Genomic DNA, 25,694 nt, shown 5'->3' with positions numbered 1-25,694 from the left:
GATATTTGATATAGGCCTATTCAAATATTCAGTCCCAAAAATGCTGTTTCTAAAGTACTAGCTAAATTATCTGAAATTAACCATCATCTTTACCTTTTCTTAACATAGTTCATCTAGATGCAGTGTCATTACTAGTTCGGCTTTAATAGACATTTGATATATTCAGTAGATGTATCTTTTTACGACTCTATTTTACAACAAGCCGCAAAAAACCTACCATCCCAAAAACGCAGTTTTTAGAGTACTATCTAAAATATCTGAAATTAGCCAACATCCTTGCTTTTTGTCTTAACGTAGTTCATCTAGGTGCAGTGTCATTACTAGTTCGGCTTTACTAGATATTAGATATATTCAGGAGATCTATCTGACGGCTACTGACGTCATTCTCCTGCGCCGCTCAGATTGCCAAATCGTTTTCGAATTATGGGCACTATTTTGCGGGGCAGACGAAAACGAAATAGCAATGTCCTCTTTGTTTTCTTTTTGATTATGGCATAAAATGTGCAGTCTTGAAGAAGAAAATGAAAATGCAAATAGGCTGACTGATTATTAATTTTATTCATGAGTCAAATAATGCAGCCATATCCTAAAATGAAAAAGCATTTCTGCAAATGCATTTTAATTTAAATATTAGTCACGATTCGCTTCCATACCTCATCAGATGATCATTGATAATTCCTGACCGTGTTCATTTAAGTTTTGCTCCTCTCCAGTTTGTCGAGGTTGGCTGATGTTACACAAACACACCTGGAGGTCTGCACAGAAGAGTCCCGGCTTTCCTTTTCCTCGTCCTCTCCTAACGACCACTCATAATTTAATTCAAATGTAATTTTGGGGAAAATATCCATCTTCTTGGTGTAACGCTAGTGTCAGTTTGCGTCACTGTAGTGAGTGTGACAGTTGGTTAATTAACAGTTGTGTTTATATTTATAACACCTGTGAGCGGAATGATTTTACTGTTACAAGTCCCAGTGATGTTATACTCTATATCAGCACTCAAGGAATGCTTCTCGTCCAATCAAATTACTCGGTCGGAACTAACTGTTGTATAATTTTAATATGCCGTAATTCCCTGTCTAATTTCTATTTCATATTGCTGTGAAAGCATCAACAAATTTCTCCTTTAAACAGCTGGATTTATTCAAGTTTCTCTCCAAAAGCTACATTTTACAAGATTACACTGAACACATCATGAGAACGTTGTAATGTACCTTCGCCCGATACTATTTTCACTGAATAGAGAGTGAACGCAACGTACCACAATGTAAATCAATGCAACCTCCGTGAACTGTTCATTGCGGCCACCGGCTGCTCAGAGGTAACGATAACTAGCTCTTTTCCTGATTTCAACACGGATTTACTGTTGTTGTTGCTGTTGTTTTATTTTTATTTTATTTTATTTCTCTCCACCAACACTCCTCAGTAGTGTAGTGATAGTTGATGAGGTGGGTAATAGGTAGATGGGTGGGTTACAGAGGAGAAAGTAGGTATACTCTTCATTCCAATGGCTTTGTGGTTGACAGGTGGGTTATGGAGGTATTGTTGTGTCTTTTTGTTGCAATCATACAAAACTGTTTTGAGAGCATATTTCTTGAACTGTAATCAAAAATCAAGTTTGTAAGTACAAACGTATTATCATTTTGCTTATAAATCAGTCTTCTTTGCTTGCGAGTTAAAAAGTTTTGCTTGCAAATCAGTCCTCTTTGCTTGCAACTTCAAAAGTTTTGCTTGTAAATCAGTCCTCTTTGCTTGCAAGTAAAAAACTTTTGCTTGCAGATCAGTCCTCTGCTTGCGAGTTAAAGTTTTGCTTGCAGGTTTAACTGCACTTAACGGACGGGGCCTACGTTGATGGATGAGAGAAGAGTTTCTATTGGTGGGTTTGACGTGGCTACATACATGCTACACCTACGATTCCCTCTCTCCCACTGGAAACGCTTGACAGTTGGCATTACTGCTACACCCCGGGGCATCGATGATACTGACCGTTATGCCGTCGAATAGTTCTGCCCTGGCTAAACAAAAGCAATCTACATGCACCAGTTCAAATAAAACATTCTTGCTATTATTAGTTATGTATAAACATACCTGCTCATTGATTTTTGCCACAGCTCCCGCACCGAATTCCCCGTGAACTACAGAACTCCCATGTTGGGGGGAATTAGGTCCAAGTAGACAGACAGATGTACAAAATGTTAGCATTAGCACAACTCATCCATTGGAGAAGAATAAACACTCAGAGATCAGCCGTGAGGTCACACAAACTAGGCACTTAGATGACTCAAATGTAGTAGGAATATATGCGCTGAAATAATGTGCAGCAGCCTAATGGCGAGGGCAGTAAACTGCCCCATCCCCCAGTAGATGGAAGAGTGATCTCGACTGTATTTTGGCTTTGAATCTTGATTACATTCAAAGATTGCCTTTTCTTTTTCTCCCTGCAGGTTTAATTTTGAAGATGAAACACCAACAACCAACTTTGACACATTCCCCGCAGCGATCCTCACTGTCTTTCAGGTAAAGGTCAACTCCATCATGCTTTTTTTCTCCTGCTCTGCTTGTATCACTGAACTGGACTGAGAAATCTGGCCCTGTGTCTCCCCTGCAGATCCTAACTGGGGAGGACTGGAATGCTGTCATGTACCATGGGATCGAATCACAGGGGGGCGTGCACGGGGGAATGTTCTCGTCCATTTATTTCATCGTTCTCACTCTCTTTGGAAACTGTATCCTGCTTGATTGATCCAGATCACTTTACCTCTGTGGCTGTCAGAAGCGCTATAGCGCTGTAAAAGAATGTATGGTTGATTTGAGCTGGAATTTGAAATATTGATATGGTATTCATAAATCATTTGCTCTTTTCCTGAGACCACAAATAAACAGACACACTCCTCAATGTTTTCTTGGCCATTGCTGTTGATAACCTTGCAAATGCCCAGGAGCTCACTAAGGTAGAATATTTCTTTATAGTTTGTCACATTCTGGATTTATAGCAGTTTACAACAGGCAATAGAGGTAGTAGGCATGGGGATTCGTGCCCGATCTGGCACGACAGTGTACTGTATGTATGTATGCATGTACTGTATGTATCTATCTATGTATGTTTTTGCTCATACTGTCCAGGATGAAGAGGAGCAAGAGGAGGCCATCAATAAGAAGCTTGCTCTCCAGAAGGCCAAGGAGGTAAAGGAGGTCAGCCCCATGTCAGCCGCTAACATTTCCATCACAGCGTAAGTCAACCTCTTCCAATGTTTGTTCTGGCTTCCTGAAATCTCTGTTTTCTTCTTTAGCGCACCACAACAGAAAAGATACAAGGCACCTTTGGTGCACAGCTAGCTGCTATACAACTGTGCAGGATGCACATTTACTTTTTTATACAGTAATAATATACAGCATCCAGACGTTTTTTTGTTTGAAGAACAAACCCTCAACCCTAGTCTAAAAATGTGAACAACAGATACAGACGAAAGGCAGATATACAAAACAGCTGTGCCTAAGGTATTTCAGTATTTCAGTATGATATTGCATACATGAGCGGTAATCCATAGCTTTAGCTAAGAACATTTACGTTGTGATTATAACCTAAATATGCAGAATCTCTACACTGTTGTGTTTTACTTAATGGTTAATTTCTGTAAAGCCCTGTTTCCTGCATGCATTTACACAAGCATCAACAACTTAATCCGAATTCTCTTTCATTTTTACTTTCATGCATGGTCTCTGATTTAGCTATTTGGTTACTTTTCTCAGAGGACCCTGGATATAATTGTGAAATTTGATGACGTCAACCTCTTGAAACAAAGCATAATATTAAAGCCTCTGGAAACCCAAATCCACAATAGCCTTCTAACTATGTAATTTAGGGTCTTATGTACATAATATTAAACATGTAAAAACAATTAGAAATCAGTTTCCATCCAAATTCGAAATATTTTTCTTTTAAGTTTTTGTACATTCTTGAAATTGGGTTTGATTTGGCCATGGTTACCTCTGAGATTTATTACGCAATAAATTCCAAACCAATCATAAATCATCCGTCAGTTGTCTCATCCCACCCCCCAGTGGCAGCGCAACAAAACCTTTCTGCTCCAGCTAAATCTGCCTCTTTGAGTGTGAGCCAAAACTGAAAGCTCACTGGTGGCATGACAGAAAAATATCTTGATTATCTAAACTAAAACTTTTATTCAGCCGAATGAAAACGTCAGATGACAGATTTTATAGAGGTCACGACAGCAGTGTTACTTAAAATTATTTTATTGTTTGGTGGAGTCTGAGAAACAGCTTTCTAGTCTGATGTTTAGAAAATACAGATCGTAAACTGGCTGAACCACTCGGCTGCGACCCAGCGGAGGCTCTGCCTCCAGCGGGCTCCCAGCAGCACTCGAATCAGGTTGACCGGCTCCAAAGCCCGGACAATCCGAGCCTTTGCAGCTCATGGAGCTGCAGGAAGAGGCGGCTTGTGAATGGCCGGGCTTGCCCCCAGGGCTCGGTGCCGGTGTTGGCTCGCGGAGAGGGGACGTAATGTGCACCCTTCCTCACCCCTAACCCCAACCCCAAGCAGTTAGCTTTGCTACGCATAAACATATCCCCAATCGCGGAGGTGATGCTGCGGGAAACAACACAATTTTAGCCGGAGGGAAACATTATTCGAAGCGGGCAAATACTTCTACACAGCGCCAGAGGGACGGCCGGCTGGCACCGGTCTCTCCCGCTTTGAGGGTCTATTCTACGAAGAAACATTAATATGAATCACAAAACATTTTGAAACTTACCGTTCAGTGATCACCTGAAAGGAATCATTTTCACCTGGCAGGGCTTCTGCTTCGTCCTCTGAATCATCAGAGGGCTCAAACATGTACGGCTGGATTAAATTTGTGGCAGCCATTGCTGAGCCAGGGAGATGTCAATCAAAATGAGGGAGCTGTCAATCAGAGCGTTATCTGCCACGCCCACTCTGTCCTGGCAAGTGGTCTAAACTGCAAAATGAGCTGTTTTTAAACCAGGTTTTCTAATTGTTATGAATGGTTATTTTCACTCAGACTTTTGTGGATGATTAATGAGACACTCGACTTTGATAATATATACATTTTTACTATTTCAAGCTGTGTTTCCAAAGGCTTTAACTTTCCTCCTCAGAGCCAATGTCCCAGTTAAAGCCAGTGTTTATCTTCTCACCTACAAACATTCCTTTCTTCACAAATCTCTGTTTTCTGTCTCCCAAATGACCATGACTGTAGATTACTGCATTATCCCTTAGAAAATCAACTCTAACCCTTCCATCAACAGACAGAATATCATAATGTGTGTGTGTGTGTGTGTGTGTGTGTGTGTGTATGTGTGTGTGTGAGTGCGTGCGTGTGTGCATGTAGAGATATACAAAACAATGTACAATACACTGGGCCTCATTCACCAACAGTTCTTCAGAGAAAATTTCTTCTTAAAACCCAATTATGCAGTTTCACAAAGATTCTGACATTTACCAATGTTTTCTTATTTGGGATTTGTTCTTAGGTTAGAACAATTTAATTATTGTGTTTTCTTCAATTCTGCAGTTAAATAATATTATAAGATTTAAATTACAATGATATTTCTGCATGTACAATGTTTTTTGATAATTATTTTTATACTTTTACCAACTAAATAAACCCAGCACTAACTAATTCACATCAATTGTGTTAATTGGGAAACAGAACATCCAATAATTAACAATTAATCATGCAAGCCTGTCTCCCTCCAGGGGTTAGCGTCTCTCTTCTGTGTTTGGCAGGTTGTTTTTTTTTCAGTTGTGCTCCCTTCTCCAAATACAGCATTCACCAAACAAGTACAGTAATAGCATGCAAATGCATAGTTTCTAGTGTTATTTTATATCCACTACTGATGCTATTATGTTTCTCAGCTTATTTGGTGTTGACTGCATGCAGAAGTACGTCCACTTCAAAACTATTGTTGTAGGGTTTTCTTTTGTTGCTTTTTTGGCATTTGTTTGGGTGTTCTTTACTTAATTCTCTCAGCATTTCTTTTCAATTTTTGTGTGCACACAGTCCAGTCTTATGCCTTTTTATGAGGATTGGCAGAGTGTTATTCTACTGTAAATAGGATCAACTGGCACATACTTTCAATTTAGAGGACAAGGACATTCATCATTCAAAGAACACAATTCTGCAGTTTAAAAACTTGTCATGAATTTGACACAGACTTTTCCTAGGACCTTTGTCAAGAACAAATTTAAGGAAAACTTAGAAGACTATTGTTGAATGAGGCCCATGATAACTATCTTTGCTTTACCATTCTTCTAAAGATACCTGTTTGCTGTTTTGTATCGTGTAACAAACTGTTACTATCCTATGGCTATTTTTTGCAAAGAATTTGCGTAACAAAAACAAAAGAGTGCTCTGGAGGCATAAATAATCCTATGGTGGTATTGATCCTCAGCGAGTGGAGTCAAGAAGATTTACTGAGAACTTTTAGAGCACTTGGTAGCTATCCTATGGGGTAAAGCTGCATGGCAAAAACAATATACACCTTTGATCTTTAGATGCTGACTTATATACATACACACACACACACACACACACACACACACACACACACAAACACACACATACACACACGGACATGCAGAATTTAATCTATCCCAATTTCAAGATACTTCAAATAGATCCTGACAAAATAACTTACAATGCTGTAAAAATTAGGTGTGCAACTTTGTTTTGTTAGACTGTGAAATTTGTTAAAACTGACTATCTACTCTGGTCATGAAAAAATCCATGCTTCGTACTGATGTCCACGATCATTTATTTCTCTTCGGAGTCATGGAACACCGTGAAAACTAGAAACAAATAAAGCGTTTCAATAATCACATAACATCCATTTCAGTCACTTATTTGTCAACACAAATGCTCAACAAACTTAAGCAAAAACAATTTTTACCGTGTTCGCCTTGAGAACCAGCAGTAGACAGTTTTAAGAGCACAAAAGTTCGCCATGTTGTCATCCTCGCTTGTCTCTCTCTCTCTCTAATTCTTGCTTATTTCTCATAAACATTTAAAAAAAAAAAAAAAAAAAAAGAGGCAGAAATATTTTTAACAAGGCCCTGCAGCAGAGCCACGAATTACACGCCCAGGGTTCCACCATAAATGTACATAACATATCATTAAAAAAAAAACAAATCAGATATCAAACATATCGTCGCACATGCCTATTTCCAGTGCTGCCATGGCAACCCACATACACAGTTATGAGCGTCAGCTACACTCCCACCAAATTACCTTTGAGCAACACAATTGAAAATGTTAAATACACTTACACTCTTCATTAAGTAATCAATGGTAATTTCCAAGCATTGTTCTGTTGTGTCCTTATTGAAAATGAACCATATGATTTTTTTTTCTTTTCTTTTTCACAACAAATGAATTCAGCTATACAAATAACAAACAATATAATTGACAGTTCTACACAAATAATGCCCAGTTATGGATGAACTACTGTATAATGACCACCTTTTGCTTAGAAAGGAGATATTTAATCAATGACTGATCTTTTCCCCTTTTAGCTACTCTTAACTAGAACCACTAACTTCTGAATGGGTCTTTGAATGATGGATAGCTGGTTGAGGCGTTCACCCCTTTTTCCTAACTTTCGTTCTCCCATCTGCACTGTCACTTTCCGTACCAGTCCGTCATCATCCTCATGTGCTTCAACAACCCTGGCAAGTTTCCATTCGTTGCGAGGGACGTCCTCCTCTTTGATGATCACAATATCACCCACACCCACGTTACGCCTTGGCGCAAGCCATCGCTGTCTGAGAGTGAGGTTTGATAGATATTCTTTCTTCCATCTATGCCAAAATTGCTCTGACAGATATTGGGCCCTTCTCCACCGTTTTTTAGCATACAGGTCTTCCTGGATGAACTTGCCTGGTGGGGGAAGTGGTACAGAGGCTTTCATTGTGATCAAGTGATTTGGTGTGAGCGGCTCTAAAGTGGTGGGATCGCTGATGTTATCGACAGTGAGCGGACGGTTATTTACAATGGACATAGCTTCGTAAAAGAAAGTCCTTAAGGAAGTATCGTCCAACCTTCCAGCACTGTTGGCCAGGACTGTGTTCAGTACACTTCTCACTGTCCTGATTTGACGCTCCCACACGCCTCTGGTGTGACTTGAGTGCGGCGTATTCATCTGAAAGTCACACTGCTTATCTGCCAGGTAGGAAGCCAGTCTTTCCTTGTTGAGTTCTTTCAGGGCCTTTGCCATTTCATTCTTTGCTCCCACGAAGTTAGTGCCCTGATCAGATCTAATGTGTCGAACAGCTCCACGGATGGTGATAAAGCATCTTAAGGCACTGATAAATGCATTGGTCATCATATCCTCCAACATCTCTATATGCACGGCCCTGGAGCAAAGACATGTGAAGAGAAGGCCGTACCATTTTTGTTCTTTACGACCTTGTTTAGTGTGGAAGGGACCAAAGCAGTCCATACCGCAGTATGTGAACGGTGGTGTGGGATCAACGCGGTCGCTAGGTAAATCCGCCATCCGTTGCTCCTCTGGTGATGCGCGAGCTCTCTTGCACTGTACACACTGCCTGATGTATTGGGCTACAGCTCTACTTCCACCAACAATCCAATAACCATTGGTTCTTAGCTCATTCAGAGTTTGTCCCTTGCCTTGGTGCTGAATTTTGTCATGATGATGTGCAATGATGAGGTTTGTGACAGCACCATCTTTAGGGAGTATAATTGGATGTCTCAGTTCAAGAGCCACAAGCGCCTTTCTCAGCCTTCCTCCCACTCTCATTATACCATCTTGGAGGAACGGGTCAAGTTGATAGAGTTGGTGGTTACAAGGCAGCTTCCTTGATTTCTGGCTGAGCATGTTCAACTCCTTTTGAAAGGCATCTTGTTGCGCAAGCTTAACGAGAGTCAGTGCAGCTTGCCTTCTCTCTTCCACGTTTAAAGGCTCTGTGGTCTTGATCCTCTTAGCCAACCGCTGGATACGAGCGATGACATTGACCGCTGTGGACCACCTTGAGAACCGTAGCAGATGCCCTTGGATGTTGAACTGCCTTGCAGCCTCAGTTTTCAGCACCTGTGTAGTCCTCACCTCCGGATGTCCCACCAACAGCTCTGATGTAACCTGATTTGTGGCTATCTCCTTCTCCCATAGAAACTTGGGACCAGAAAGCCAATTTGAGTCGATGAGGTCAGCCACCTTGAGGCCTCTTGAGGCGTGGTCGGCAGGGTTTTCTCCGTGTCGACATAGTGCCATTGTCTTGCGTCAGTGGTTTCTCGAATCCTCTGGACGCGGTTTGCAACGAAGACATGAAACCTTCGCGCTTCATTGCAGATGTAACCGAGAACTACTCGAGAATCCGTCCAGAAATATTTCTCATCTATCTTGAGCTCTAGCTCCTCCCTTAACATGTTGCTCACAGCTGCTGAGGTTACTGCAGCGCTTAGCTCCAGTCTTGGTATGGTGAGTATTTTGGTTGGAGCAACTCTCACTTTGCCCATGACCAAGGAGCAGTGCACTTTCTCTTTGCTCACCAATCTGATGTAAGAGCACTGGCCATACCCTTGACTGCTTGCATCAGAGAAATGATGGAGTTCAACTCTCTGGACTTCACCAAATCTGTCAGGTATGAAGTCAGGTATGAATCTCAATTTTCTCAAGGTTCTCCAGATCCTTCATCCAAGTCTCCCACCTTGACTTCAAATCCCTGGGTAGTGGTTCATCCCACCCTGTACCTCGCTGACACATCTCCTGCAGCACCCTTTTTCCTTCAAGGATGAATGGGGCCAGAAACCCTAGAGGGTCATATAAAGAGGCCACAATTGAGAGAATCCCTCTTCGTGACGCTGGTTTCTCATCAAGTGACACCTTAAAGGAGAAACTGTCATTTTCAATGTTCCATCTTATACCTAGCACTCTTTGCACTGGTATGTCATCATGGTTGAGGTCAACATTTTTCACCTCTGCAGCACATTCTGCAACATCGATAGAGTCTAACACCTCTCGGCTGTTGGAAAGGAATTTGTGAAGGTACAACTTTCCTTTGGCGTACACAGCTTGGGCTTCCTTCACTAGCTCAATTGCCTCACCGACCGTCTCCACACTTATGATTCCATCATCAACGTAGAAATGGTTCCTGATGAAGCTAGCTGCGGAGGGGGACTCTTTCTCATTTTGACTGGCAAGGTATTTCAGGCCATAATTGGCGCAGCCAGGGGAAGATGATGCTCCAAATAGATGCACCTTCATGCGGTATTCTGTGGGTTCTGAGTTGGTGTCCCCGTTTTCCCACCAGAGAAACCGCAAATAGTCTCTATCTTCTTTGTTGACATGAAATCTGTGGAACATTTTCTCCACATCACACATGACCGCAATGGGATGTTTACGGAAGCAGCACAGTACGGCTGTGAGACCATTGTAAGGTCGAGTCCTGTTAACAGATGGTCATTTAATGAGGTGCCTTCGTACTTTGCCGAGCAGTCAAAAACCGCCCGAATCTTGTTTGGTTTCCTGGGGTGGTACACCCCTTGATGAGGGATATACCAGAGTTTCCCCAGCTCTGGTTGGCTGTCTACTTTCTCTGCATACCCATCTTTGAAAACGCCTTCCATAAACCTCACATAGTCCTCTTTGAACTTGGGATTTCTGTCCAGCTTCCGTTTAAGTTGCTTCAGCCGGGCCAAAGCCAGCGTCTTATTGTCTGGGAGGTGAGGACGTGCTTTGAAGGGAAGGGGCATCTCAAGGTGACCAAGCTTGTTTTGCTGGATTCCTCTTTTTAAGATCTGCAGGAAGCAAATATCTTCTTGAGATATGCTTTTGTCGCCTGGTTTTGTGTCTGCAAAATCGGACTCAAGAGCCTTAATAACAGCAGATGGTGTTATAGGTGGTAACTCTCTGACAGACACCCGATGACAAAGACCAGTCACATCTTTAGCTTTCACACGCTGCGACGCGCTTCCCACAATGCTCCAACCGAAGTTGGTTTTAATGGCGTAAGGTTCATAGTCACCTCCAGTGATGACCTTCCTTGCAATTAGAGCTCTGGAGCAATCATAGCCAATCAATAATCCGACACCACAGTCCATTAGTGGGGGTATCTCCTGGGCTATGTCAACAAGGTGTTTCCATGTGTTGGCTGTTTGACAGGTGGGAATATGTGCGCGGTCAAGAGGAATGAAGTCCCTCGTGTAGGCTGGAGGCAAGTCAGTGGAAATGTTTGAGGAGAATACTCTGACTTTGAGACCACATGTTCTTTGACTCTTCACCACTGAGTCTTTCCCCATCATCGTGGAGAGCTTGAGTTTAACTGGTTCCATTGCTGCCTGGAGCTTTTCACACACCTCATGATCAACAAATGTGTGACTGCTTTGTGTGTCCAGTAGTGCGTATGCTAGGGTCTCAGTATCAGCAGCGTTAGATGCTGAGATCCACACTGGCACAATCATTGATGTGCTCCCACCTTTCCCTCCATTCAATCAGCATGATAGTGAGGATGTACTTTCATCAACTGTATTTTGTGTTGATGGTGTCTCTGTTTGGGAACGATCTTCATGCAATGGAGTTGGATGACTCTTTCTGCATATGCCACACATGGGTCTGTTTCTACAGTCCTTAGAATTGTGACCCTTTCTCAAGCATGCAAAACACAGCTTATTTTCATGTATGCATTTTTTCTTTTCCTCTGCTGTCATTTCCATTAACCTCTTCCATTTATGTATGGAGTGATTTTCTCCACAGCAAAAAAACTTACCTGTGTTTGAGTTTTGTAATGGGAGGCTCCATTTCTTTGTTTTTTCAGCATCTCTTGACTTGATTTCATCAAAGTCAGGTTTGGCTGTGGAGCTCGATGGAACTGGGGCCTTCACATTTGTGGCAAATGTGTTTGCTTTTGAGCGCTTCATCTCTCTCTCTCTAGGTATCTCTGTAGAGTGCCTTAAAGCATGTAAGGACGACACTGGATTGCGTGCTATGCGTGCCTCTTTAGAGATGAATGATGCAAACTCATGAAAGCTTGGATAGTCATTGCCCCGATCCAACTGCTCTGTGATGTAACGATTCCACCTGGAAGTCACCCATTCAGGACGTTTGACCAGCATTTTCTGGTTCTCCTCACAATCATTCAGAACCTGTAGACCCTTTATATGAGGCATAGCATTACTACACGTTTGGAGGAAATCACTGAACTCTCTCAGTTTGACATACTCTTTTCCACCAATCTTTGGCCACCTATTGAGCTTCTCTCTGAAGGCCCGTTGCACTACAAAGGAATGACCATATCTGGCGTTCAGTCTTTCCCACGCCTGTTGATAGGCTTCTTTGTCTTTCCGATAGAAGCTGCCTTCAAGAGAAGATTTTGCCTCCCCTGCTATGTACTTTTGTAAGTAGAAAAGCCTAGGGGCCTAAGGGTTAGAGCATCGCCTCTCTATAAGAGCTTTAAAGCTTGTGCTCCATTCTGTAAACTTCAAAGGATCACCTGAGAAGACAGTAGGTTCTGGTGTTGGAAGGCGAGAAAGAGCTAATGACTCTTGTAATGTCTGTACCAATGTTGTCTCATTTTGCACAATTTGCCGTACTTGACCTGGGATGTAGTGAATGAATGGGCTTGCAGCATTCACTTTGCTGCGTACAGGACTGCATGTCCCATCCCTTTCCTTTGTTTCCTCTTCAGTGTAAACATTTAACTTTGCCTGCACGACTTCAATGTCTCTCTGATTTTCAAGTTTCCTCAACTGCTGACACTGAGCTTCAATGGCCGCTTCCATATCAATTTCAGCTTTCTTTGCAGCCAACTGAGCAGCCACTTCTGCTTTCTTAGCTGAAATGCTAGGTGACTCGGAGGGATGGTCAGAATGGTGGCAGCTGGGTGCAGTAACCCTGGAGGCTGCAGATCCATATATGGATCTAGCATAGTCATTATCAAGTAGCATGCAAGCTTAATCTTTCTGCTACAGCATCAAATTCACCTTCTTCCATTAGACACACGCTCATCAATTGCAGTAAGTCTGCTGTCACAGCTGAGCATGCATCAACCTTTCTCCGAATTTCTTGACTTGGTGCTGTTTGGAGTCGAATGCTGTCGTATATCTCCTTTAACTCGGACTCTAGCCTCTCAGCTCCATCCATCATGTTACACATGTCACCCTCAGAGCACACTTGCTTTAACCTTGTATGAATGTCTTTTACATTACTTTTCCATTTCTCATATGTTGCTTTAAACTTCTTCTCCATTTGAATTAACTTTTGCTCTTTCAGTTCCTGCATTTTAGGTGTTAATCGCCTTTCACGAGAGGATTTTCTTATTTTTGTCTCAGATTTCTCAGATGCTACACCTTTTCCCTCATCTATCTCCCCTTCCTCTTGCCCTTGTGACGCATCATCAGACTGACTATCACCACTTTGAGACATTTTGAACCTTCAAGAATTATCATATGGAGAAGGCAAGGTGAGTACGATAATTTACAGGGATATAACAGCTGTAATTGGCAGTGAAGAACCAAAACAGCCCAAGAATAACACTTAACACTTTGTCAGCACCTGAGTTTAGCTTCTCAACTTATAGAAACCAAATAAATCTTAAACAATCTCAGTCTGTGTAATATATGGTACGAATTCACTTTTCAGTCTTGCAAACAAACAAAAGCAAACGATAGCAGTTGTTATTGGCACATTCAAATTATATCTTCTACACACCCTTTTTTTTTTGTTATGATTAATCCGTGTCTTATATTCTATCCATCAACTTCCTGAGGCATAATAAATACACACAGTCTAATCTGAGGACTCACGTTGTAGCCTAAAACTGCTCAGGGAATGTCCTCTGAAACCTGTAGCTCTTGGTTGCTGCAGGATGAGAAGCAATGTTGCACGCCGAGGACTGTGGCTTGCTGCTGGCTTGCCATGGGAAGAGAGGCAGCATTGTCCGCCGAAGCTCCTAGCTTGCCTGTAGCTTGTCTGTAGCTCCCCGTGGGATGAGAAGCAGCGTTGCCCGCCGAAGCTCCTAGCTTGCCTGTAGCCTGCCTGTAGCTTGCCGTGGGATGAGAAGCAGCGTTGCGTGCCGAAGCTCCTAACTTGCCTGTAGCTTGTCTGTAGCTCGCCTGTAGCTTGCCGTGGGATGAGAAGCTACGTTGCATGCCGAAGCCTCCGGATGGATTAGGACACGTTTTCACTGTATATACTCTGATGTCCACGATCATTTATTTCTCTTCGGAGCCATGGAACACTGTGAAAACTAGAAACAAATAAAGCGTTTCAATAATCACATAACATCCATTTCAGTCACTTATTTGTCAACACAAATGCTCAACAAAGTTAAGCAAAACAATTTTACCGTGTTCGCCTTGAGAACCAGCAGTAGACAGTTTTAAGAGCACAAAAGTTCGTTGTGTTATCATCCTCGCTCGTCTCTCTCTCTCTCTAATTCTCGCTTATCACTTCCGGTTCATGTGACTCAAGGACGTATTTCTCATAAACATTAAAAAAAAAAAAAAAAAAAAAAAAAAGAGGCAGAAATATTTTTAACAAGGCCACCATAAATGTACATAACATATCATAAAAAAAAAACATACACAGTTATGAGCGTCAGCTACACTGACTCTGCTGTTCCTCATCAGCTCTGTGGTGCTTTTATGCCTCTTTGAACTCATTTTTGTTTCAAGCAGACAGTTTCTTATGAAAAACGCACTGTACACTACCTGCTCGGCACCAAGCAGCTAACAGACACAGATAGCTACTAGCTGGTTTATTTAAAGGATGCCTTATCAGTAGACTTTACCAAATCCATGGATTTGACATGATTGCCTGTCGCAGCACAAAATAGTTTGTGTCCTCACACAGGCATTACTTGCTGCTGCAATTGATCTGCAGCATTACTGGGTTTTTGCTATTGCCCCGACTATTTAGCAAAAGATTTTTCAGGATCACCCATGACATTATTCTTGTATCCAGAGCTGCTCTCCCACAACAAATATCCCTAAAATTCAGTTATCTTGAGCCTGTTTGTAGATTTTAGTATAACCCTACCCTGTCATATCTGGGCTTTAATGGTAGTTCCCTTGCTCCATTTGCATAAAAACAGAAGAAGAAAAAAACTGTCACTATGGCAGTCAGGATTTCCCTGACAGACCATTTCTGTGGCATTCCCTGTCTGGTTCAGTCTCAGTCATTGACTGCCCATTGCATTAAATGAAACATGATGGGAGATCAAAGGACATAGAGAAGACAGAGAAATGTTGAATGGTGTCTGGCTGTAACTCTGACTTCATTCTATGATGTTCCCTCTCCCCCACTTTTGTTTTGTGCATGTGCAGTTTTCTAACACGCAGTCGAGGTAACGCGCACTCTAGCAACTCATCCATCTGCAGCGTTAACTCACTGTGAGTTATTACCTCTTTGTTACTATGTTTAAAGCCCCCAATCACCCCTCTTCTTCTGCTGTCTAACTCTGTCTTCTTTTGGTGTCATCACGTCATTCTTCTGTGTGAATTATCCAAAACAACATAACAGCTCCTCTGTGATCACACCTTCTGATGGAGCTGCATGGTGTTTCGTTATTTCCATTCCCAATTTATGTTCTTATTGTTTCTCTGTAAAGTGTCATGAGTGTTTTTGTCAGCGATCATGGTATCTGCCCATTTGTGATTGACATGTTTCTGTCTGAGAATGACTATTTTCACTGCACCTCTCCTGTATAAAAACAGGACATTGTTCATACTTTGTATTCATTATGTATATTTCCAATTGTGATTCTTTTTCCCAAGTCAGTTGTAAGTATGTATTGTATATTTTTACTGTTGTGTAAGCTTTAGACTTGTGTTATATAGGTGAAGAACATGACTGCTCAGTGGAAACACAGACATATGCTAAGTGACTGAGTAGGAAATAGCAGTTGTTGAGTTCATTCCTTACCATCATGCAACAAAAACACTAAAGAAAGCTTTACTTTCTTGAATAACTTTAAAAAATTAGTTGAAAGCTGTCAAGTATATTGATTGCTCAGTAACAATAATAAAAGCAGGAGATACCTTACATTTTACCACATTACACCCAAAACAGTTGTAGCACCTTTAATAGGAGACAGTATGACAACCTGCTGAGCAAACTCTTATTAGGTTGTCTTACTGTCTCTTATTAAGGCTTTGTTGTCAGCAAGCAGATTAGATCACACACCATTACTCTCTTATTACATTGTATAAAACTTTAGGGCACATTGTTGTAATTTCTTTTGTTGACAAAGTTCATTTTTTCCATAAATTAAACACGGTACATTGTAGCTCAAACAACTGAGATTGACAGTTATTTTTTTCTTACGCATAATATTTTCATTCTCAAAAATGCAAAGAACATAATCATACACTGTATACATAATTTTCCATTTTCTCCCACTCCATCATTCCCTTATCCAGTCCTTACCTCCAAATTCCAGAAACACAGAACAAATCACGCTGCCTCAAATGCCAACTGGCATCTTACACCACTATGAACTTAAGTAGTTTACAAAAAAATATTACATAAAAAGCAGGAGAGAAATACAAAAGAAAAAAATTTATAGAATCTTTAATGTATCAAAGTAGTGTTTAACTGAACCCCAAGTGGATCTGAATTTCTCAAGATGTACTGACAATGAAAAGTTTCTTCAATTTACGGAGAAACTGTCACATTCTGCTCTTGAATGCACCTCAGTCTCTCCCTGCCAATCAGCCACACCTGCTCTCACTCTCCTGATCACCCACACCTGCTCTCACTCTCCTGATCACCCACACCTGCAGCTCATCCCTAGCAATCAAGCCAGCATAAAAGCCTCAGTCCCACACTCACCAGTTGCCAGATTATTCTTTGCCATGCGAGACTTTCCAGCGTTTTCCTGCCTGACTCTATGGTTAGGACCCTGTTTGTTCCCGACCTGCCTACTCTGTCTGATCCCCGGTAAACCACCTCAGCCTTTTGTCCTTGACCACGAGTTTTGCCTTGTCCTCTTGGTTTCTGTCTGCCCGGCTGGTGGATGTCTGCCGCGATCTCCAGGCTGCAGTGAGTTTTCTGTTCTTCGTCTGACTGTGTGTTCCCTGTACGGGCACGTCTGTGTCTGACAGGCTTCTGAACTGTGCCTTCGTCCAGCCTGCTCTTTCAGAGACTGCAGAGAGATCACTCTTCCGCCATCTTAAAGACTCAGTGAACTGTGCTCTAGTCAGACTGTTCTCTGCTGTCTGTCCTGAACATGACTGTGTGCTGAAAATAAAAGAAGCTGTGATTGAACTGATTCTGCGATCCTACGTACTGCTTTTGGGTTCATACCACCCCGCTAACAGTACAATCTGGCCAGTCATGGACCCAGCACACCCACAGAACCGGTTTGAGAGGATCGAGACTGTCCTCACACAGCATGAGCTGAGAATGGTGGAGATGGCGGCTCAATTCCAGCAAGCCGCGGAAGCTCAAGCTCAAGCCCTCACCGCTCTCACAGCCCAGGTGAAGCAACTGACCGCTGTGCTGTCCTCTGCCGCCACACCTGCTCCAGCACCACCCGCTCCAGCACCAGATCCTAAGTTCATCCAGTCAGGACGCTGCTCTCCATGCATCAGGGAGATCAGACTGTGGCAAACTTCTCCATTGACTTTCGGACCATGGCTTGACGGAGCGACTGGAATGTGCCTGCTCTCTGTGATGCATATCTGGATGGTCTTGCAGATTATATAAAAGATGAGCTGGTCTCCTACCCCCTGCCATCCACGCTGGACGGTCTCATTGAGTTTGCCACTAGAGTGGATCAACGCGTCCGAGACCGACAGAGGGAGAGAAGACACACAGCCACTCGTCACCACCCTCCAGTACGTCAACGGGGACCTTCGCCTGCTGTCAGCTCCGCCCACTTCATAGCACAGGCAGATCCAGGGGAATACTCATGGAATACTCATGTGAATACTCACACACCATGGACGAGGGTCTGGCAAAGCAGCTTGGGATTGAGATGAGTCCACTCTCCTGCCCAATCCCTGCCACTGCTCTGGATGGCCACCTGCTGGGAACAGTCACACATCAGACCTTGCCGATCCACATGCTGTTCTCAGGCAATCATCATGAGACCATCCAGTTTCACCTCCTTCCGTCACCTGAACACCCCATGATTTTGGGGTACCCATGGCTCTGCCGCCATAACCCCCACATAGACTGGGCCACAGGGGTCATCTTGGGCTGGAGCCACCAGTGCCACCGGGTGTGCCTGAAGGATGCTTTCACCCCTCCAATGAACTCACAGACCAGTTCCTCTTCCGACCTTTCCGGAGTTCCCACAGAATACCACGACTTTAAAGAGGTATTCTGCAAGGCCAAGGCCACCTCTCTGCCCCTGCATCGACCCTATGACTGTGCCATAGACCTAAAGCCCAGCACCACTCCCCCCAAGGGCCGCCTGTACTCTCTGTCAGGCCCTGAAAGAGAAGCCATGGAGGCTTACATCAATGACTGTCTGGCAGCTGGGCTCATTCGCCCCTTTTCATCTCCTGCAGGGGCTGTTTTTTCTTTGTGGAGGAAAAAGGATAAGACGCTACGACCCTGCATAGACTTCCGGGGGCTCAACGAAATCACCATCAAGAACCGGTATCCTCTACCCCTGATCTCCATAGCCTTCGAAGTACTCCAGGGGGCCACAGTGTTCATCAAGCTCGACCTCCGCAATGCTTATCACCTGGTTTGCATCAGAGAGGGGGATGAATGGAAGACCGCCTTCAACACCCCCACAGGACATTATGAATATCTGGTGATGCCCTTCGGCCTAACCAACGCCCCGGTGGTCTTCCAGGCACTGGTTAATGATGTCCTCCAGGACACGATTAACAAATATGTGTTTGTTTACCTGGATGACATTCTAATCTTCTCCAGGTCCCTGAATGAACATGTTCATCATGTTCAGACTGTCTTGCAGCGCCTCCTGGAAAACTCGCTTTATGTTAAAGCAGAGAAGTGTGAGTTCCATGCCTCATCTGTGCCCTTCTTTGGGTTCATCGTGGGCCAGGGAGGTCTACAGATGGATTCAGCCAAGGTGGAAGATGTAACGGCCTGGCCAGTTGCAGGAAACCGCAAGCAGCTACAGTGCTTCTTAGGTTTTGCCAACTTCTACAGACGTTTCATCCGTAATTATGGCTCCATCGCAGCCCCGTTCACTACCCTGACATCCTCCGAGGTTCCCTACCGGTGATCTCTGTCAGCTGAAGGGGCCTTCCAGACCCTCAAGGACCGCTTCTCTTCAGCTCCCATCCTCCAAGTCCCTGACCCAGAACGGCAGTTCATAATTGAGGTGGACGCCTCCGACATAGGGTTGGGGGCAATCCTATCCCAACGGGTGGCCAGCAACCAGAAACTCCAACCCTGTGCTTTCTTCTCCTGGTGCCTTTCTCCTGAGGAGAGAAATTACGACAACGGCAACAGGGAACTACTGGCCATGAAGCTGGCGCTGAAGGAGTAGCAACACTGGTTGGAGGGGGCCAGACAGCCGTTTCTTGTATGGACTGACCAGAAGAATCCTGAATACATACAATCCGCCAAGAGACTCAATTCACGCCAAGCACGGTGGGCCCTCTTCTTCACCCGGTTCGACTTCACCCTCTCCTACAGACCGGGATCCCGCAACTCCAAACCGGATGCCCTGTCTCGCCAGTTTCAGTGGGAGGAGGAGACAGCCGCCACTGACACCATCCTCCCAGCACCGTGCATTCTGGCATCACTTACCTGGGAGGTGGAGGAAAGGGTGAGAGCCACCACCGAAGGCCAGCCGGGGCCCAGTACCTGCCCCACTGATTGTCTTCACGTCCCACCAGCACTGAGGGCAGAAGTGCTTCAGTGGGCCCACGCATCACGTTTGTTTTGTCACCCTGGAATGCAGAGGACTCGGGACATTCTTCGGCAACGCTTCTGATGGTCCACCATGGATGAGGACGTCAGGGACTACGTCAGTGCCCAATCAGCAGAAGTTGCCTCGCCAAGCTCTGCCCGGTCTCCTGCAACCCCCGTCCAGTGCCTCAGCGTCCTTGGTTCCACATATCTGTAGATTTTGTCACCGGGTTGCCACCTTCTGAGGGGAATACGGCCATTCTCACCGTGGTGAACCAGTTTTCCAAGATGGCCCACTTCACACCTTTGTCCAAGCTTCCCTCGGCCAAGGAAACAGCTCAGCAGCCGTCTTTCGGCTGCATGGCATCCCTGCAGAAGTGGTGTCGGATAGGGGGCCCCAGTTCACATCGGCGTTCTGGAAGGAGTTCTACAGTCTCTTGGGAGCCACGGTCAGTCTGTCCTCTGGGTTTCACCCACAGTCTAATGGCCAGACCGAGAGGGTGTACCAGGAGATGGAGGTTGCACTATGGTGTGCAGCTTCTAAGAACCCCTCCTCCTGGTCCAAGCAACTGCTGTGGGTGGAATATGCCCACAACACCGTGACCAGCTCTGCCACAGGCCTGTCTCCATTCCAGTGTGCCTATGCTTACCAGCCACCCCTGTTCCCAGCCCTGGAGGGCAAGGCAGCCTGTTCTTCTGTCCAGGCCTTTATCTGCCACTGCCGTCGAACCTGGGCCCAAGCCCGAGCAGCTCTCCTGAAAACTGCAGGAAGAAACATCACTTCTGCCAACAGACAGCGCTCGAAGGCTCCTGAGTATAAGGTGGGCAGAAGGTGTGGCTCTCGACCCGGGACCTTCCTCTGTGGGTCGAGTCCAGCAAGATGGCTCCCAAGTTCATGGGTCCCTTCGTCATAGAAAAGATCATCAATCCAGTGGCAGTCCGGCTTAAGCTTTCCCAGTCCATGAGAGTTCACCCAACCTTTCACGTCTCCAGGTTTGTTTTAGGACGTCAGGGGCCCTGCCAATTAGCCACACCTGCTCTCACTCTCCTGATCACCCACACCTGCAGCTCATCCCCAGCAATCAAGCCAGCATAAAAGCCCCAGTCCCACACTCACCAGTTGCCAGATTATTCTTTGCCATGCGAGACTTTCCAGGTTTTCCTGCCTGACTCTATGGTTCCGACCCTGTTTGTTCCCGACCTGCCTGCTCTGTCTGATCCCCGGTAAACCACCTCAGCCTTCTGTCCTTGACCACGAGTTTTGCCTTGTCCTCCTGGTTTCTGTCTGCCCGGCTGGTGGATGTCTGCCGCGGTCTCCGGTCTGCAGTGATTTTTCTGTTCTTCATCTGACTGTGTATTCCCTGTACGGGCACGTCTGTGTCTCGCAGGCTTCTGAACTGTGCCCTCGTCCAGCCTGCTTTTTCAGATACTGTCTCACCAGAGAGATCACTCAGAATCAGAATCAGAATCAGAATCAGAAATACTTTATTGATCCCCGAGTGGAAATTGTTTATGTTACAGGTGCTCCTTGCAAGAGAGGAAAGATACGTGAAAATATAAGAAATTTAAACAATAGTATTAACAAATATAGAGTTAAATAATATATATAATAATATATATATATATATATATATATATATATATATATATATATTGTAAACTGAACAAGATTATTTACACAAACAAAATATATACAGTCAGGGTGAATGGGGTTATTGCACAAGTTAGATTAAATTATTGCAGTGGGTGAAATAGTCACAGGGCCACTCAGAGGGAGGAGTTGTACAGTTTGATGGCCACAGGCAGGAATGATTTCCTGTGGCGCTCAGTGGTACATCTTGGTGGTATGAGTCTCCCACTGAAAGTAATCCTGTGCCTGACCAGCACATGGTGGAGTGGGTGTGAGACATTGTCCAAGATAGTTCGTAGCTTAGACAGCATCCTCCTCTCTGACACCACCATCAGAGAGTCACACTCCATTCCCACGACGTCACTGGCCTTGCGGATCAGTTTGTTGAGTCTGTTGGCGTCCGCCACCCTCAGCCTGCTGCCCCAGCACACAACAGCATAGAGGATAGCACTGGCCACCACAGACTCATAGAAAATCCTGAGCATAGTCCGGCAGATGTTGAAGGACCTCAGTCGCCTCAGAAAATAGAGACGACTCTGGCCCTTCCTGTAGAGAGCGTTAGTGTTCTTAACCCAGTCCAGTTTATTGTCAGTGTGTACCCCCAGGTACTTATAGCTCTCCACAATGTCCACACTGACCCCCTGGATGGAAACAGGGGTCACCGGTGTCTTGGTCCTCCTCAGATCCACAGCCAGTTCCTTTGTCTTTGCCACGTTGAGCTGCAGATGGTTCTGCTCACACCATGTGACAAAGTTATCCACAACAGCCCTGTACTCATCCTCATCACCCTTGGTGATACATCCAACTATAGCAGAGTCATCAGAAAACTTCTGAAGATGGCAGGTCTCAGTGCGATAGCTGAAGTCCGTGGTGTAGAGGGTGAAGAGGAAGGAGAGAGGACAGTCCCCTGCGGGCCCCAGTATTGCTGACCACTCTGTCTGACACACAGCGTTGCAAGCGCACATACTGTGGTCTGCCAGTCAAGTAGTCTACAATCCAGGACAACAGGGGGGCATCCACCTGCATTGCTGTCAGCTTGTCACCCAGTAGAGCTGGACGTATGGTGTTGAACGCACTAGAAGTCAAAAACATGACCCTCACAGTGCTCGCGGCTTATCCAAATGGGTGTAGACACGGTTGAGCAGGTAGATGATGGCGTCCTCAACTCCAAGTCGGGCTGATAGGCGAACTGGAGGGGGTCCAAAGTGGCTTGACCATGGGCGGAGCTGCTCCAAGACGAGTCTCTCCAGTGTCTTCATGATGTGGGAGGTCAATGCCACGGGTCTGTAGTCCTTGGAGCCACTGGGACGCGACGTCTTAGGCACAGGAACGAGGCAGGATGTCTTCCACAGCACGGGGACCCTCTGGAGACTCAAGCTCATGTTGAAGACATGCTGAAGTACTCCACATAGCTGGGGGGCACAGGCTTTGAGCACCCTGGGGCTGACACCATCAGGGCCTGCAGCCCTATTTGAGTTGAGTCTCATCAGCTGTCTTCTCACATGGTCAGCAGTGAAGCACACTGTGGAGGTGACGACATGTGGGGGAGGGGTGTAGTCCTCATGATGGAGAGAGCAGTCAGTGTGACCACGGGGGGAGGAGGTGTGAGGAGAAGGAGGAGGGGGGGTCAAGCAGGAGAGTGTTGAGGTGTGAGAGGGAGGAGTGGGGGAGAAGGGCAGAGTGGGTGATGTTTGACCAAGACAGACAGCAGAAGAGTCGGGGGCAGGTCCAGCAGTGTCAAATCTGTTAAAAAACAGATTCAGTTCATTGGCCCTGTCCACGCTGCCTTCAACTCCTCTGTGGTTGTTGGTCCTGAAGCCAGTGATGGTCCTCATTCCACTCCAGACCTCTCTCATGTTGTTCTGCTGGAGTTTCCTCTCCAGCTTCCTCCTGTACCGCTCCTTAGCCTCCCTGATCTTCATCTTCAGCTCCCCCTGTATTGTTCTCACCTCCTCCCTGGCCCTCTTCTTTGCATTTAGGATGGCTTTGATGTCCTTTGTTACCCACGGTTTGTTATTTGGGTAACAATGGACAGTCCTGGCTGGGACAGTGGAGTCCACACAGAAGCTGATGTAGTCCGTAATGCATTCTGTGAGCCCGTCGATGTCCTCCCCATGTGGCTCACAGAGTGCCTGCCAGTCTGTCACACCAAAACAGCCCTGCAGTGTCTCATAAGCCTCCTCCGACCATCTCCTCACTGTCCTCATGGTCGCTGGCTGGCTCTTGACTAGTGGTACATAGCAGGGGTTGAGGTGCACCAGGTTGTGGTCTGACCTACCCAGAGGGGGGAGGGGAGAGCAGCTGTATGCATCTTTGGCGTTTGCATACAGCAAGTCCAGTGTCCTCTCCTCTCTGGTAGGGCAGCTCACATACTGTGTAAATGTGGGTAATGTTGTTGCCATGGTGACATGTTTGAAGTCACCCGAGATAGCTATGAAGGCACTCGGGTGTTTAGTCTGCAGGCGGGCTATGGCGGAGTGAATGACGTCACATGCCGACGTCGGGTTGGCAGAGGGGGGGATGTAAACAGTCACAATAATGGCATGTGAAAACTCCTGGGCAAATAATACGGCCTGAGTCCAACAGCAAACAGTTCAATGTCCGGGCAACAGATTCGTTTAATAGAAATATGGTCAGGACTACACCAGCGGTTATTTACGAGAACAGCAAGCCCTCCTTTGCGCTTACCGCTCGGTGCAGTCCCGGTCGGCCCGAACAGTCTGAAAGCCGCTGATGGAGACGTTGTTGTCAGGAATGTCCTGGTGAAGCCATGTCTCAGTGAAGCACATCAGACTACATTCCCGGTACTCCTTCTGACTTTTGGCGACTGCTGTCAGCTCGTCCATCTTATTTGCCAGTGACCTCACGTTGTCCATGATGAGAGAGGGGAGACACGGCTTATATTTTCTCTTCTCCGTAAGCCTCCGTTGTCTCAACCCTACTTTTTTCTGCCGCTGTTTACTTCCTCCCCTGCATCCTCTGTGTGTTTTCCTCCACAGTTCAGCTGGTATCTCCGATGTTCCGGCCGCCAAGCCGGCCGGCCTCAGCGCGATCAGCTGATCTCTGGAGTAAACAATGCGGCCATGAAGTTGTTGCGTAATGGTGCCAGGTCCGAATGAAATAAGTAATTCCAGGGTGAGGAAAACGAGTACAACTCTCTCAGTCAGCATGTTTTGAGAGGGCGCAGTTTCAAAATTACAATCACAAAAAGCAAGCACAAATACCAAACTTAATAAAGCAAAAAAGTAAGAAAACTGAGAAAAACAAGCAGGAGCGACTGCAACAGGCTGCACGCGCGGGCGCATGCGCACTTACTCTCCTGCCATCTTAAAGACTCAGCGAACTGTGCTCTAGTCAGACTATTCTCTGCTGTCTGTCCTGAACATGACTGTGTGCTGAAAATAAAAGAAGCTGTGATTGAACTGATTCTGCGATCCTACGTACTGCTTTTGGGTTTATGCCAACCCGCTAACAGAAACACTAGATCCCCAAACACATAGAAGAATTTGAAGGATCTTATGTGTCAAAAGGGTTGAGAGAAAGTGGTTGTGGTTTCATGTCCATTTCCTAAAGTGTGATCTTGGTCACCCTGAACACCAAAGTTTCACAATCAGACGTTGGGTTATTGAATTAGATTGGTATCCCAGTAATTTGTTGGTCATGGGCACAAAAATGATCAGCTCTAGTTTGGTAAAAATAAGTCCTTAATTCACCAAGTAAGCAGTGAAATGCTCTCCATGCTGTATTACCCCACTGTCTCTCAGCTGATGGTGGAGCAGCGGGTCTCAGTCTTTCTTCGGAGGTGAAAGCATCGTAAAATGACAAAAAATGGCCATGTACTCCACCAGCAGTCAAAATATTTGTTTAATAGTCCAACCTTAAACCCTTTTTAGATAGGAATCATGCAAATTTGCAGGAAAGCCCAATCAGTCTTTTTTCAGCATTGGCAGTATAGAAACAAAATCGGGGAGTGCTGCAAAATGCTGCCTACCTACTTTTGTTCATACAGAATGCGCCTTTGTCTGGGCAATGGGGGGCGTGAGCAAGTAACAAAATGTGTAACTCAGCGGGTGACATAACCAGTGACGTGGGAGGGAAGCCGCGGCTGGTCAGATACTTTCGATTCTCTCATAAGTCGGCCTGTTCTGTCATCTGACGGTTAATGGCCTCTTCGTTTGCAAGGGCAAGGAGGCTGTGCAATTCCTTGTCTCCCCAGTTGCTCATCTTTACTGTAGTG

General features: G+C 45.2%; 1 protein-coding gene across 1 annotated transcript in view; it reads left to right on the top strand.

The window, feature by feature from the left end:
* LOC125890225 (voltage-dependent N-type calcium channel subunit alpha-1B-like) overlaps positions 1 to 25,694 on the top strand; it is a 657,655-nt gene that overhangs the window by 439,403 nt on the left and 192,558 nt on the right. The window contains exons 16-20 of the mRNA XM_049578752.1: positions 2,442 to 2,514; positions 2,606 to 2,723; positions 2,881 to 2,948; positions 3,121 to 3,227; positions 15,315 to 15,380. Coding sequence (XP_049434709.1) covers positions 2,442 to 2,514; positions 2,606 to 2,723; positions 2,881 to 2,948; positions 3,121 to 3,227; positions 15,315 to 15,380 — 432 coding nt within the window. The remainder of the gene's footprint in view (positions 1 to 2,441; positions 2,515 to 2,605; positions 2,724 to 2,880; positions 2,949 to 3,120; positions 3,228 to 15,314; positions 15,381 to 25,694) is intronic.

This window comes from Epinephelus fuscoguttatus, linkage group LG6, assembly GCF_011397635.1.
Source record: "Epinephelus fuscoguttatus linkage group LG6, E.fuscoguttatus.final_Chr_v1".
Lineage (NCBI taxonomy): Eukaryota > Metazoa > Chordata > Actinopteri > Perciformes > Serranidae > Epinephelus > Epinephelus fuscoguttatus.
This window is presented reverse-complemented; position numbering and strand designations above follow the sequence as displayed.